The 15,119-nt window shown below is 40.4% G+C and overlaps 1 protein-coding gene across 1 annotated transcript in view; it reads left to right on the top strand.

Moving 5' to 3' along the window:
• The window catches only part of LOC111155950 (transmembrane protein 182), a 56,380-nt gene that overhangs the window by 31,041 nt on the left and 10,220 nt on the right, over positions 1–15,119 (top strand). Inside the window, exon 4 of the mRNA XM_022516433.1 lies at positions 7,712–7,849. Coding sequence (XP_022372141.1) covers positions 7,712–7,849 — 138 coding nt within the window. The remainder of the gene's footprint in view (positions 1–7,711; positions 7,850–15,119) is intronic.

The following is a 15,119-nucleotide window of genomic DNA, read 5'->3' as shown; positions in this document are numbered from 1 at the left end:
TTATTCATGACCTTCATGGTCCTAGTGTTTGGGGTGATTTTTACGTTTCTTCCCTGAAGGATGCTTAATACATATACATATCTCTCTACATTTCCTAATTATATCACTTTGGAATTTGATCTTTTAGGTATATCCAAGGTATGAACTCTTTTTGATGTATGTTTCAGTCTGAAATTTGAATTTGCAATGCAGTTAATATTCTTTATGTTAGGTACTTTTTATGAGTAAAACACATTGTGAACAGAGTTTTGCATTTCATATATGCTCTTATTTAACAAACTAGACAATCCGTAATGACTTGATGTGTCTTTTCTTCATGAAAAAGCAAAAGGATAGTCCTCAAATGAAAATTAGAAAAATACTGTATGTTAGTGAACGTATAAAAATATGAAGGGACGTACACGGGATATACTGAGAGGACGTTTCAGGATACCCAGGCTGATGATTTTTTTTTTCCTCATTTTTTTTTAAATTTATTTTCAGCATAACAGTATTCATTGTTTTTGTATCACACCCAGTGCTCCATGCAGTCCGTGCCCTCTCTAATACCCACCACCTGGTTCCCCCAACCTCCTACCCCCCCACTTCTTCAAACCCTTCAGATTGTTTTTCAGAGTCCATAGGGCTGATGATTTTTAATCTGGATCTACAAGGATGAAGTTACCAAGTAAACTGGTAGTGAAAGTTAATACTGTAAGGGTAAAAGCTTAATCTATTTAGGAAAATAAACTGGATACTCTAAAAGAAGCATTTCTACAACATCTGTTCTTAGAGTAATTACTAGTCATCCTCATTACAACACCCGAGCAAGGAGCCCTTTGTTAGGTCAATTCACCAATTTATTTAGAATCAACAGAACTTCATTGCTTTAAAAGTAGTCGTTAATTCTGGCCTTCTGCAGATTCAGATGATGCTTTCTTTTAATTAATCCGAATTGTGATTATATAGATTACATGTAAATCTATTTACATTGTAAATCTTGCTTCATGTTCTGGTAGGAATTAATAGAAATCCAATATTGTTTAAGTTAATTGAATTGTACTTAGTGGTACAAATGGATTTTTAGAGTTGTTTTCACTTGGCACAGTCCAAAGGTTGCAAAGACAAAAATTCACAGTTTTTATAGCTCCTATAAGCAATAAGAAAATGAATGAAGTATCCTCTGAGATACAGTCATGATCTAGCAAATCCACTAGCAAAACCACTAAGCAAATAGAAACATCCTCCCAGCCAAAGTTCCAAAGGTGTAGATACATTAGAACTGAAAGCTTGTCCCCATGAAATTAGTAGATATCTTTTATGTGTCAATTACATCGTTGACAAGGACATTTTATTACAAAGTGGGTAAAAATTAATAATAGTAATAGCAAATGTATGTGAATACTCACTGCATGTAGCTCCTTTCCTTGTATTTTCTCAATTCTTTCTATAAGCTTATGTGAAGGATATTGTTTTCCATCTCAGAAAACTATGGTCTGTGAGAGTCACACAATTAGTGGAAAGACCCCAGTATCATGTTTGACTCCGAAAACACATAGACTTCCTTCATTTTATGTTAACGATTCTCTGATTGCCTCTGTTTTACTTTAGACAGTGAAAGAACTCTACCCGATTCCACAAGACAATTCTGAATTACGAGTGAACATTTTAGATCTGGAATCAACGTGTGCCACATATGCAAACTAGGTAATATAATTAGCTAGGGAACAGGAAGTTCCAAAAAATTCTGAAATAAGCTTAAGTTACGCACTTTTTTTTTTTTTTAAAGATTTTTATTTATTTATTTGACAGAGATCACAGGCAGGCAGAGAGGCAGGCAGAGAGAGGAAGGGAAGCAGGCTCCCTGCTGAGCAGAGAGCCCGATGTGGGGCTCGATCCCAGGACCCTGGGACCATGACCTGAGCCGAAGGCAGAGGCTTTAACCCGCTGAGCCACCCAGGCACCCCGAAGTTACGCACTTTTGAATGCTGAAGCACAAGGAGAAAAATAAAGCCCACAGTGACTGCAGGAAGGAGTCTCTCTTGGAAGCGATTTCTGTGTGGTCACGACTCTCAGGCACGAGGTTCCCCCTTGCCTTAAATGCAGATCTGTTGCTCCGCCTTTTCTAAGGACTCAGAATCAAAATCAGGCTATTTTGTTAGAGCAAAGGACAGGACGGGAACTGGCAGCTGTCAGGAACAGCAGCAGCTCTGAAGAGCATCCATCCACATCCCTGGTTTGCTCTCTTTCCCTCTCTCCCTCCACAGGTGCTTCTCTCCTTTCAGTCCTGCTGCTTTTCTCCTGGAGAGGCGTGTCCTGCTGCTGCTGTCCTCTCTGTGGTCCGCTTCATAATGCCTGCCCTCTTGCTTGCATATGGCTCTTCTAGACCCAGCAGCGACCAGTGCTTCCTTTTAACTTCAGCCTTGATGAGTAGATCACCTCATGTTTCCAGTTTTCCCATTCTCCAGGGATCACAAGGATTAGCCCAACTCATCTTTACAAAACATAGGTCGTAAGACATGGGTCAGAGGTCACCGTGTTTGAGCTTTGTGTTAGGTGTCTGACCTCATTTGTTTGTATTTTGGGTATTTAAGAGTAGAGTCCCATGTTCTAATACAGGGCCAATGCCTTCTTAGAGGTTAGCGGACAAGGAAACGTCCCATGGAAGACAGTATGTCAAACACAACTTCTTTTCTGCACAGTGTGCTGGAATCTAAAGGGATTTCCAAACGTCGATGGTGCATAAAAGCAGCACGCAAGCTCTCTGAGGAAAGTAATTCACTTTCCTATTACTGAACACAGTACCACCTGCTGTGTAGTGTTCATGCAATTTAAATAATAGTGTAAATAAAAGCAACCACAAAATAAATGCTATTCATTGATTTCTTATTTTATGTCACACACTTCACATACATTATTAATAATTCTTCCAAAACTCTAAAGGATGCATGGAAACATCTGCATTTTACAGAAGAGAGAGATGTTCAAGAAGCTTAAGTGACTAGTTCAAGATAACGTCACATGTAAGTGGTAAATACTGAGGTCACCCTGATTGTAAAACCTTCAATGTCTTTGTGCTGACAATATATTTTTGTATTTCAATAGTCGAGAATACTTTAAAGAAACGAAGATGAGAAAAATACTAGGTCACATTTATGCAGATACTCACCTTTATTGTTTTTCTTCCTTTATTCCTCAAGTTTCAAGTGAACCCTGGTGTCCTTTCTTTCAACCTAAAGAAATTCCTTCTCCTATGTCCTTAGAGGACAGGTCTGCTTAGATAAATTCTGTCTTCTTCCTTGAGAAATGGCTTTTTTTAATCTTCATCCCTGGAAGATATTTTTCATTAGAAGGAGAATTTGAGGTTGATAATTCTTTTCTTTTTTTGCCTTAAAGATATTGTTCTACTCTCTCCTGGCCTCCATCATATCTGATGAGAAAATGTGGTCCTTGGATTGTTGTCCCCTGTATTCAATCTGTCTTCCTCCCTACCCACCTGTGATGACTTTTAAAAACGTTTTCTTTATCTATGGTTTTCAGTAATTTTATTGTTATGTGTCTGGGCTTATTTTTTTTCTTCAGTGTTTGTTCTTTGGAGTTTGTTGAGTTTTTTGTATCTATAAATTTATCTTTCACCAAATCTAGGAATTTTTCAGGCATTATTTCTATGAATGTTCGTTCTGCACTAATATGGTCTGCCTCTGCCTTAGGGACTCCAGTGGCACAAATGTGACATCTTTTGATTTTCTCTCTCAAGTCACTGAGACTCTAGCCATTTTTAAAAAGATTTTTTGAATTTATTTGAGAGATAGAGAGTTAGAGAGAGAGTGCATGAGCAAGGGGAGAGGCAGAGGGAGAAACAGACTCCCCTTGAGCAGAGAGCCCAATGTGGGACTTAATCCCAGGACTTTGGGATCATGACCTGAGCCGAAGGCAGATGCTTAACTGACTGAATCACCCAGGCACCCCTGCCTCTAGTGATTTTTTATTTTAATTTCTTTTCTTTCTGTTCAGACTAGATAATTTCTTTTTTTAAATTTTTAAAAAATGTATTAATTTGACAGAGAGAGATCACAAGTAGGCAGAGAGGCAGGCAGAGAGAGAGAGAGAGAGGAGGAAGCAGGCTCCCTGCTGAGCAGAGAGCCCAATGTGGGACTTGATCCCAGGACCCTGGGATCATGACCCGAGCCGAAGGCAGAGGCTTTAACCCACTGAGCCACGCAGGTGCCCCAAGACTAGATTATTTCTACTGCTCACTCCTCAAGTTCACTTGTTCTTTCTCATCTCCATTCTGCTATTGAGCTCATTTCATGGATTCTAAGCTTCAGATATATTTTTCACTGCGATTTAGTTCCTTTTTTTTTTTTTAAGATTTTATTTATTTATTTGACAGAGAGATAGATCACAAGTAGGCAGAGAGGCAGGCAGAGAGAGAGAGAGAGAGGAGGAAGCAGGCTCCCTGCTGAGCAGAGAGCCCGATGCGGGCCTCGATCCCAGGACTCTGGGACCATGACCTGAGCGGAAGGCAGAGGCCTTAACCCATTGAGCCACCCAGGCGCCCTAGTTCCTTTTTTTATAGACTCTATTTCTTTTAAGAATTTCTTTCTTTCATTTCAAGAGTGTCCACCTTAGTTCATAGAAAATGGTTCTAGTAGCTGCTTTAAAGTCTGTGTGATAATTCACACATTTGAACCGTCTTTGGGTTGGCATCTGCTGATTGCTCATTCCTTTGAGAATTGGTTGAATTTGGTTGTTAGTATTTGGATTATAGCCTGGACATTTTGAACATTATATCGTTAGACCTTGCACACTGTGAAACTTCTCTGGAGAATATTTGTTTGTTGTTTGAACAAGCAATCTACTTGCATGATATGTCCTTTGCTTTTGTGGTGGTCGTGTCAAGGTCAGTTAAGTTTTCAAAGACTTTGAGATGCTCTTTGGGTCTGCTGGGGCATATATATCCCTCAGGGCTTGCTCTGGTTCTTGGGTGATGTGGCACTGTAATTCAGTTCTCAAAGTCTTCATCGTACTTCTTTGGGCATTTTTGGTGCATGTACAACTTGAAGGTGAGCTCAGCACTTGTGTGGGTTCAAACACAGGATTAGAGATTCTCTTCTCTGGTTCTGTCTCATTTGTGGGGTTTCTTCCATATTCTCGGGCTCCCAGGATCCACTTTTCCAGTTTTTCTCTCTGGAAAGATGTTTCTCAGAGTTGGCCTCCTGGGCCATGGCCTACTTTCACGCAGTTGTACCATAGTGCAAAGCAGTGAAAGAAGAGGAAAACCCATAGCACTGGTTCCTTCGCTCTTTGCAAACAAGGTGTCCTTTTTTCTGCTGCTGCTGCTTCTTCTTCTTCTTTTTTATTTTTTAAGGTTTTTTGTTTTTTTTTTTTAATTTGAGAAAGAGAACGTGAGTGGGCGGGAGAGGTAGAGGAAGAGAATCTTCAAGCAGATTCTCTGCTAAGCACGGAGCCTAATGCAGGGGACAGCTGGATATGGGACTTCATCCCAGGACCCATGAGATATGACCTGAGCCAAAACCAGGAGTCGGTCACTCAATCCACTAAACCTCCCAGGCACACCATTTTTCTGCTTCTTGAAGCCAAAAGGTTGAATCATCATTTGGGATCTTAGGTGTCCATGTCTCCCCTGGGGTAGCAGTACAGATTTACTTTTGAGGTCTCGAGGCAGGACTGGTTGAATAAAAAGAGAAAATTCAACACGGAGACTTTCCCCATACTCTGGCTTATAGGGAGCCCCTTTCCTGCTGATCTAGCCAGAATGATCTTAACTCCGGATTTTTTTTGTTTTTGTTTTTTTGTTTTGCTGTTTGCAGTTTTTTTTTTTTTTTTAAGATTTTATTTATTTATTTGACAGACAGAGATCACAAGTTGGCAGAGAGGCAGGCAGAGAGAGAGGAGGAAGCAGGCTCCCCGTTGAGCAGAGAGCCGGATGCGGGGCTGGATCCCAGGACCCTGAGACCATGACCCAAGCCGAAGTCAGAGGCTTAACCCACTGAGCCACCCAGGCGCCCTTGCTGTTTGCACCTTTTATAAAGTTCCCAATTTGGCTTGCTTTCAGGACAAATCCAGAAAGAGAAAAAAAAGGATAAACTCAGAAAACTCTTTGTAGCCAATTTTATCTTTTCTTAAGTTTTGACTTTTCTCCTTAAGCCACTTGCTATTTACTTTCCTGACTCCTCAGATAGCTGTTTGCCAAGTGTGTCCACATTTAAGTTGTGGTGAGGGGAGCCACAGAATAGGCTCCTTATTCTGTGGACTGCCTCTTAATCATGTTTTCACCCCTAATACTTGCCACAGAACCTACCACATGATAGACAATTAAGTAATTGAAGGGAATACAAGCGTAAAATGTGAGGCTCACCAAGGTGAAGGAAATCTTTGTGTGTGTATGTGAATGAAAATATAAAAAGTGAAGCTTGCCAATTCTCCAGTAAATTCTGGTATGACCCGGACAGAACGTGTTTGGCTCACTGTCTACCAGTCTTCCCACGCTCAAAGATGTTCAGTATTTCTCCTCTGCTTGGCACCCTGCAGAGCCTGAATGCAGCCAAAGAATATTCCTAGCACCCCAAACCCGGAAACCACTGGCAAGTGAAAAGCATGGGATGTGGGGTACAAGCCAGTCTTTCACTCCTGTTTTTCACACGTGTCTGCACACAATTTCCAGCTTTTGTTTCCGATTTAAAGGCAGGGCCTTCTCCCCACAAATTTCCATCTTCCTATACTCTTTAAGATTCTAGCTGATGGGCACAGATTTCCCCTTCCCAGGTGGGCTTGTGGAAGAAAATCATTTATTTTGCTTTCTTATACAAAGTTCTATGTTTTCATTAAAAAATGTAATTTGACTAATGTGTTTTATGGAGCTTTCCCTCATTTATACCAAAAAGAACTTGTTAGTGTTTTGGACCTTGGGAAATGATGAATTTGTTTAATAGATCAGTAATTATCCCACTCAAAAATGATCATTAGAATTCCTCTTTGTTTGATTACTATGTATCACCAAACCCACAATCCATTTATCACCAGCTGCATCCGTTAATTCAGCTTTACTGGTCCATGCATAAGAGACTACTCTAACTTTTCATTTTGAGCCTTTCTAAGAAAAATATTGCTAGAAAGTAGTATGCCTTAAATATATCTGATTTAAAATCTCCGTCTGTACAAACTTTTAATTATGGTTTTGTTTGCCATTTTTCTTACTGAAGACTATTATCTAGTAGAATTACAGTCTAAATAGAAGTATACTTGTTAGGGGATTGGGAGTGATTATTAGCTTGTAGGGGGTGACAGTGGTAGTAAGAAATGATGTCTGTAAATGTGAATGACTTTTCATGTCTTTGTACATTTGGTATGAAACACCCTAACACTAGGTATTTACTTAAGGGAGCTCTTTCCAGAACTTTAGGACATTCCCACTTCTAAAGTGGAAAACAAGGTCAGGAAAATGAGCTCTGAGAGTGTACTGAGCATGTGTGTGGTGCAAATACCAAACACGAGTTAGTTAAAGGTTGACATCACTGAGTACAAAGTTCTCTAGTAAGATTTCCTTTGGATCGTCATTCAGGACACATGGCTTGGGATTCTGCCTCACTCTGCTGGTACCGAAATCAGAACAATAAAGAGGAAAGAAACTGACTGCGTGGTACAATCCAAGTGGGGTTCACAATCTAAATGCGGTTTTCTTTTCTCCTTTCCCCTCTGGGGTCTCCAGTTTACCGTGGTTTCTGGGCAGTCCTGATGCTTCTGGGGGTCGTCACCGTGGTGACTGCAAGCTTTCTGATCATCTGTGCAGCTCCCTTTGCAAGCCACGTTCTCTATAAAGCCGGTGGAGGTGGTTACCTTGCTGCAGGTATGTGCGAGGCAAAGGGTGTGATTTCCAGCCATGGCTTTTCTGGATATCCTCATATTTTCCTTTTCTAGTTTCAGGTTTCAGACCTCTATAGTAATAATACAATGATATTCGTACACAGTTTTGCTTGAGTGCCCACAACTTGCAGTCCCTTCTCTAGAGACTTGTGTTTTCCATGTTCTTCACAGCATTTGCTTACTGTATCCACATGGTAGGAAGAAGCCACTAGAAGGAAAAGCTCTGTTCTTTAGCCTCGCTTAATCTATCTGTAAAATGGGTCCAGATCATGTCTCTCTGTAACATCAGGATATGGGTGAGGTTTTCTGTGCACTCTTAAAGAGATAGCCGTATTACAAACTGGCATGATTTATTTATCACAGGCAAAAAACATCTCTTTCTACGGTGTCAGCACTCACTTTTCTTAATTGTGGTTCATGTGTGTTATAGAAATACATTCTTTCCTTGGCTAAACCTGCATTTTTTTTAGTCAGATTTCCAACTAGTCTTTTTAATACCTGTTACAGAGATCTTAGCACAGATAAGAAAATAATTGACTAGATGTGTCTTGCAAATATCAAGTGTTTTTCATTTAATTGGGAAATAAAAGCAAGAACATTAATCTGAAAACATATAAGCATAGATGATTTGTAAAGAGAAGAGTTCTAGAAAATGAGACAAACATCACTATGACCAAAACCAAATCGTACATGGCTATGCTATATTGTAACACCAAATCGGGACACAGAGTTTCTGTATGAAATGGTAGTGATAGTAAAGAAACAGAATGGATAACATTGTCATCTCTAAATCATTAGGGACAGCTCCTGATGTCCATCATCATTTAATCGATGACCAACCAACAGTTCAAGCACACTTATTACATAACATTGTGCTTAATTCTGTGGAGGGACTAGAAAGAATAATCAGATATGGATCCTCCGTTCAAAGAGTTCAAAAAAGAAAAAAAGAAACAACCCACCAAAACCAAAACCCACCCTTTGAATAAGTGTCCTGTTTAACCTCTTCTGTCATTCTTTTGTCTTTTATTCAATTCCTTTCCTCACTGGTTTTTCATGGACCTTGCTTTCAAGGGCCTGATTGACCTACAAAATTCACCATTTTAAAGTATATAATGCAGTGTTTTTCAATACATTTCCAGATTTGTACAAATATTACTGCTCTCTGATTCCAGAATAATTTTTTTAAAGATTTTATTTATTTGAGACAGAAAGCACAAACAGAGTGAGCAGCAGGCAGAGAGAGAGGGGGAGAAGCAGTCTCCCCACTGAACAGGGATCCCCATGCACAGCTCGATCCCAGAACTCTGGGATCATGACCTGATCTGAAGGCAGCTGCCCAACGGACTGAGCCACCCAGGCACCACTAATTCCAGAATATTTTTATCACCTCACAAAGAGACCTCATATTGTCTCCCCTCCCTCCCTCCCCCTGACCCTGAGTTAATACTCATCTACTTTCTATGTCTGTGGGTCAGCCTATTCTGGAAATTTCATTATCAATGGATTCACACAATGTGTCGCCTTTTGTGTCAGGCTTTTTTAACTTCAATCTCAATTTATAATCTCTCTTCTTTAATTCATAATTCCATAAGACCAAATCCCTCATAAGCCATAAAACTGAGCATTTTCTGAGCCAAATATGTTTTCCTTCTCCAAACCACTTTCTAACTTTTGTTCGTTTCAAGGTCTTGTGAAGGTGCATATTTTTCCATGATCTTCCCAGAAATAACAGCTGTCTGCTAGAATGTGTAAATATTTGTTTCTTCTCATTCCTTACCTTTCTTTTTAAATATTTTCCAATAAAGGAAGTATGTATAGTTGACCCTTGAACAGTTTGGGTTTGAAACTGTGGGTCCACTTATACATGGATTTTATATATATATGTGTGTGTGTGTGTGTGTGTATATATATGTGTGTGTATATATATATATACTATATATGTAGTATATATATAATATATATACACATATGTACATATATATATAGCACAGTCCTGTAAATCTGTTTTTTCTTTCTTATGTTTTTACAATCCAGTCCAGTAAATTTACAGTACAGTCCTGTAAATCTCTTTTTTCTTTATATTTTTCTTATGTTTCTTTTCTTAGCTTAATTTATTATAAGAATACAGTGTATAAACGTACACAAAGTATGTGTTAGTTGATTATATTATCAGTAAGACTTCTCTGGTCAACAGTAGGCTATTAGTCATGAAATCTTAGGGAAGTCAAAAGTTACAGGCAGATTTTTAAATACAGTTAAGTTTTCGTGGTGCCAAAAGTTATAGCCAAAAAAAAAAAAAAAAAAAAAAGTTACAGGCAAATTTTCAACTGCGGTTAAGATTTGAGGAAGTTGATATTTTCTTTTCTTTTTTTTATTATGTTATGTTAATCACTGTACAGTATATCATTAGTTTTTGATGTAGTGTTCCATGATTCATTGTTTGCATGTAACACCCAGTGCTCCATGCAATACATGTTCTCCTTAGTACCCATCACCAGGCTCACCCTTTCCCCTACCCCTTTCCCCTCTAAAACCCTCAGTTTGTTTCCTGGAGTCCATAGTCTCTCATGGTTTGTCTCCCCCACTGATTCCCCCCTTCATTTTTCCCTTCTTTCTCCTAATGTCCTCCATGCTATTCCTTATGTTCCACAAATGAGTGAAACTATATGATAATTGACTTTCTCTGCTTGACTTATTTCACTTAGCATTCTCTCCTCCAGTTCTGTCCATGCTGATACAAAAGTTGGGCATTCATCTTTCCAATGGCTGAGTAGTAGTCCATTGTGTATATGGACCACATCTTCTTTATCCATTCACCTGTTGAAGGGCATCTCAACTCTTTCTGTGGTTTGGCTATTGTGAACATTGCTGTATGGGCGGATTTTCAATTGCACAAGGGTTGGTGCTCCTAACCCCACCATATACAAGGATCAAGTGTAAAAGCATGAGTTTAGTACACATTATGGAAGCACGTTGTTTTAAACTCAGGAATGCTCTGATCCTTGGTTTAGTCTGATTAAAGAATTGTATGTCTGTGTGTGTGTTTAGAGCTTTTGGAAAAAAAAAGTGTTGGTCATTTTTACATTGTGTAAGAAGGTAGTATATCCAAAGAATTTTGTTTGGCTGAAAACTCTGTAGGAAGGAAAAGCATTTGGTATGTATTCATATGCCATTGACCAGTGTGTTTTCTTTTTGTGAGGAATCTTTGCGGTGTGTGGGAACAGGGCTGCGGTTCCCCTTCCTCAGATCTTCTTGTGGAGTACCCTGGGAACTGAGAGGTGTCCATGGTATTCTGGGACCCATTCTGCAAACAACGAAACTGAATAATTCCTTTCAAACTTGACTTTTAATTTCCTTCATGGCGGAATTCTATATTGTTTGTGTAGGACCATTTGTTTCCACAGAACACAGAGACAGATTCTGTTGGATGAGACAGAATTATCTTGGGCAGACAAAAGTGATGCTCTCAGGAATAACTGAAGTTTGCAGTCTAGTGTCAATTTCCACTGTGAAACACAGTTCTCTAAGGCAGTTATGGGACCAATAAATCATCCTTGAGCTTCCATACTTCTTGGTAGAAGAATTTTAAAAATATTTTCATTGTTTATTATTAACATTCTCAGGTAATTTTTTTTATTTAATTTCTTTTCAGTGTAACATAATTCATTGTTTATGCACCACACCCAGTGCTCCATGCAATACGTGCCCTCCATAATACCCACCACCTGGCTCCCCCAACCTCCCACCCCCCTCCACTTCAAACCCCTGAGATTGTTCTTCAGAGTCCACAGTCTCTCATGGTTCGTCTCCCCCTCCAATTTCCCTCAACTCCCTTCTCTCCATCTCCTCATGTCCTCCATGTTATTTCCTTTTTTTTTTTTTAAGATTTTATTTATTTATTTGACAGACAGAGATCACAAGTAGGCAGAGAGGCAGGTACAGAGAGAGGAGGAAGCAGGTTCCCTGCTGAGTAGAGAGCCTGAAGTGGGGCTCGATCCCAGGACCCTGGGATCATGACCCGAGCCAAAGGCAGAGGCTTTAACCCACTGAGCCACCCAGGAGCCCCCTCCATGTTATTTCTTATGCTCCACAAATAAGTGAAACCATATGATAACTGACTCTCTCTGCCTGACTTATTTCACTCAGCATAATCTCTTCCAGTCCCATCCACGTTGATACAAATGTTGGGTATTCATCCTATCTGATGGAGGCAGAATACTCCATAGTGTATATGGACCACATCTTCCTTATCCATTCGTCCGTTGAAGGGCATCTTGGTTCTTTCCACAGTTTGGTGACTGTGGCCATTGCTGCTATGAACATTGGGGTACAGATGGTCCTTCTTTTCACTACATCTGTATCTTTGGGATAAATACCCAGTAGTGCAATTGCGGGGTCATAGGGAAGCTCTATTTTTAATTTCTTAAGGAATCTCCACACTGTTCTCCAAAGTGGCTGCACCAACTCGCATTCCCACCAACAGCGGAAGAAGGTTCCTCTTTCTCCACATCCCCTCCAACACACGTTGCTTCCTGTCTTGCTAATTTTGGCCATTCTAACTGATGTAAGTTGGTATCTCATTGTGGTTTTAATTTGAATCTCCCTGATGGCTAGTGATGATGAACATTTTTTCAGGTAATGTTAATAGACAATTTAGCCTTTCAAAGTCAAAGGTGGAAACTTACATGTGCTATATGAAAACTTGGCAGATATGTAACAAACACTAGGTTTTTCGGCCAGCCAAATTTTTATATGCCATTTTTAATATGGAACCATGCATATAGTCATCTACTGAGTTAAACTGAATTAAATTTATAATGCTTTCTTTGGCTAGATTTTACATATTCAAAATGAAGAGATCTTATTCTATGTGCCCGCTATTCTAGAGTCTCTTTGTTCTTTACGGCTTACCTCATCATTCCCTGCCCGAGTCTCCGGTGCTGCCCTGTGCCAATGCTCTGTGCTCTGCTGGGCAGTTTGGAACAGGTGCAGCTTGGGCCTTGGGTTGCTGTGGCAGCTTTATCAGTGCCACAAACAAGACTACACACTCTCTCTTTATTTGGACAGATGGCTTTAGCACGGAGAATAGCCAAATTCCAAATGGCCAGTGCTGGGTGTGTGCATGCATAAAGACTCTTTGGCATTAGCAGGAAGACTGGTTTTGGGCATTCCATGCATGGCTGAGTCATCCTGATGTCACAGTTGTCTGTGTGAGTAAGGGGCGGGGTCCATGTTATTCCTTGCTCTGTCAAAAGGCTCAGAGCAAACCTTGGAGGGCATATGTTGCCACTCCTTGCAGCTGGACAAATTCCTCTTCAGGCAGGCTAGGCCATGGGTCCCCAAGGAGGTTCAGTTCTGGAACAAGTACATGGTAATTGTCAGAACGTTATAATGCTGAGCCTGTTTCAATGAGTCTCATCCCACACTCTACAAAGCCTAAACAAGTGCTGAAATTTGTTTTCATGTGGAGTCCCAGAGACCTGTCAGATCCAAAGGGGTTCACGCTTGTCTTCTCCTAACCTTGTGATATTGGAGGTGATAGGAAAGATGCAGAAGAGGTTAGAATGGGTAGGCATAGCATTATAAAACTTTTAAGATGTGATCTGGAAGTTCTCAGATACTGACATCACTGGGTAATAGGCCCTAAAAACTTGAAATCAGTATTTTACCAACATATTAAGGTACAAAGATTTTTCTTTTGTAATTGAAATCACCTTTTCCTGAGTGACAAAGTGCGATTGCATTTTTCTGCCGAATGTAGAGCCAGACAGAGTCCCTCCAGGGTAGAGGTGCCTGAAAAGCTTCTGGATCATGTCTAAATCCCTTGTGGGACCTCACATTGGTGAGACTACATGGACATCTTGTAAGCTAGAGGAATACAGCAGCCTTTATTCTAGACCCAGGAGGTATTAATGGAAGCTAAGGGTACCTCTGCACGTAATTGGTCCTTTGGAACAATTAGTCCTTTAAAGGCAAAGTAGTGGTTTGACTCCTGCCCCATTCTGTGACCACAGAGGGTGTTGCCCAGACAGCTGCTGCTCAAGCCATTACTGGTCTCCAAGGGATACCAGCCGAGTGAGTTGGGATGAATTTTTATAAATCCTCTGCCATGTGGGACAAACTGCTGGGCACACATCCTTCCACAGCTCATATCTGTTTCCTTTGGATCTGGAGGACAGTGCTTTCTAAAAGCGTAGTGATGTGAACCCTCTTCAAAAAGTAGCATAGGAAAGGTGAGTGGACATAAAGAGAATATAGAATTCTGAGTACAAAATTTATAAACTACTGAGTTAGAATTAAACCGGACTTGTGGTTTGTTTTCCTTTTTCTCTCAAAGATCAATAGAATTTGTAGTGGCTCATCAGTAAACCACATTTATTTCTATAGGAAATAAGATAGATGGAATGGATACAAACTAGAAGGTGTTTTCTCGCCTTAATTCTAGAAAAAAAAATAGGTCACAGACACCAAGGGACATATTTCAGATGTTCCTTTTTGGGGGGGCTGAGAATGATCACGTGGCTTCCAGGAAGCACTCAGTGTCATACCTTGCTGCTCACGTCTTCCTCCAGATAAAGCAGAGCAAGAGAAGAATATGTGGAGGACACAGAAGACCGCGAGCAGGAAGGGGTTAGGGAGGAATTGCTGACGCCCAGATGCGGGCTTCTAAACTTACCGGCCCGCGCGCCTCTCAGCTTGCACCTGCTGTCTTCATGTCATATCATGAGAGACCCGGGCTACCAACAGCCGCTTACCCTGGACAAGCAAAGGGGCCTCTGTGTTAGCAGAGCAGGCCTGGAAGGGCAGTGAATGCTTGCCAGAATGACTTTTCTAAAGCTTCTCTGTCTTTCTTAGTGCACCAGAAGGAGAAAAAGACAAGCATGATCTCCTAGTGGGGAACAGAATATTTGACCAAAGTCTAGGACTTCACATTTTATTCATAAGTCTGTTCTGTCAGATGTATGCGTGGAAACAGAAGGGTGGCTCATGAGAACTGTGGGTTACCGATACATTAGCAGATGTGCTCGTTGTAGTAGAATTCCTGTCTTCAATCTTTATGAAACACGAAACAGCAGTTTGGATTTCTCTTTTGGTCAGTCCAAAGCTCCTATACTAGATCTGCTTTCTGAGTAGTTCCAGAAGAGCCAGTCACCCTTATGTTTCTAAAAGCACTTGCTTCGTACCCTGGCTTTGAGCCTTCAGTTGTCATATTTGGGAACTGGATCAGTCAAAGCTATTATTTTGGATAT

Source organism: Enhydra lutris, unplaced genomic scaffold (assembly GCF_002288905.1).
Source record: "Enhydra lutris kenyoni isolate GAN:26980312 unplaced genomic scaffold, ASM228890v2 scaffoldscaffold44, whole genome shotgun sequence".
Taxonomy (NCBI): Eukaryota; Metazoa; Chordata; class Mammalia; order Carnivora; family Mustelidae; genus Enhydra; species Enhydra lutris.
The sequence above is the reverse complement of the archived record's forward strand: the minus strand, read 5'-3'. Positions and strand labels throughout refer to the sequence as shown.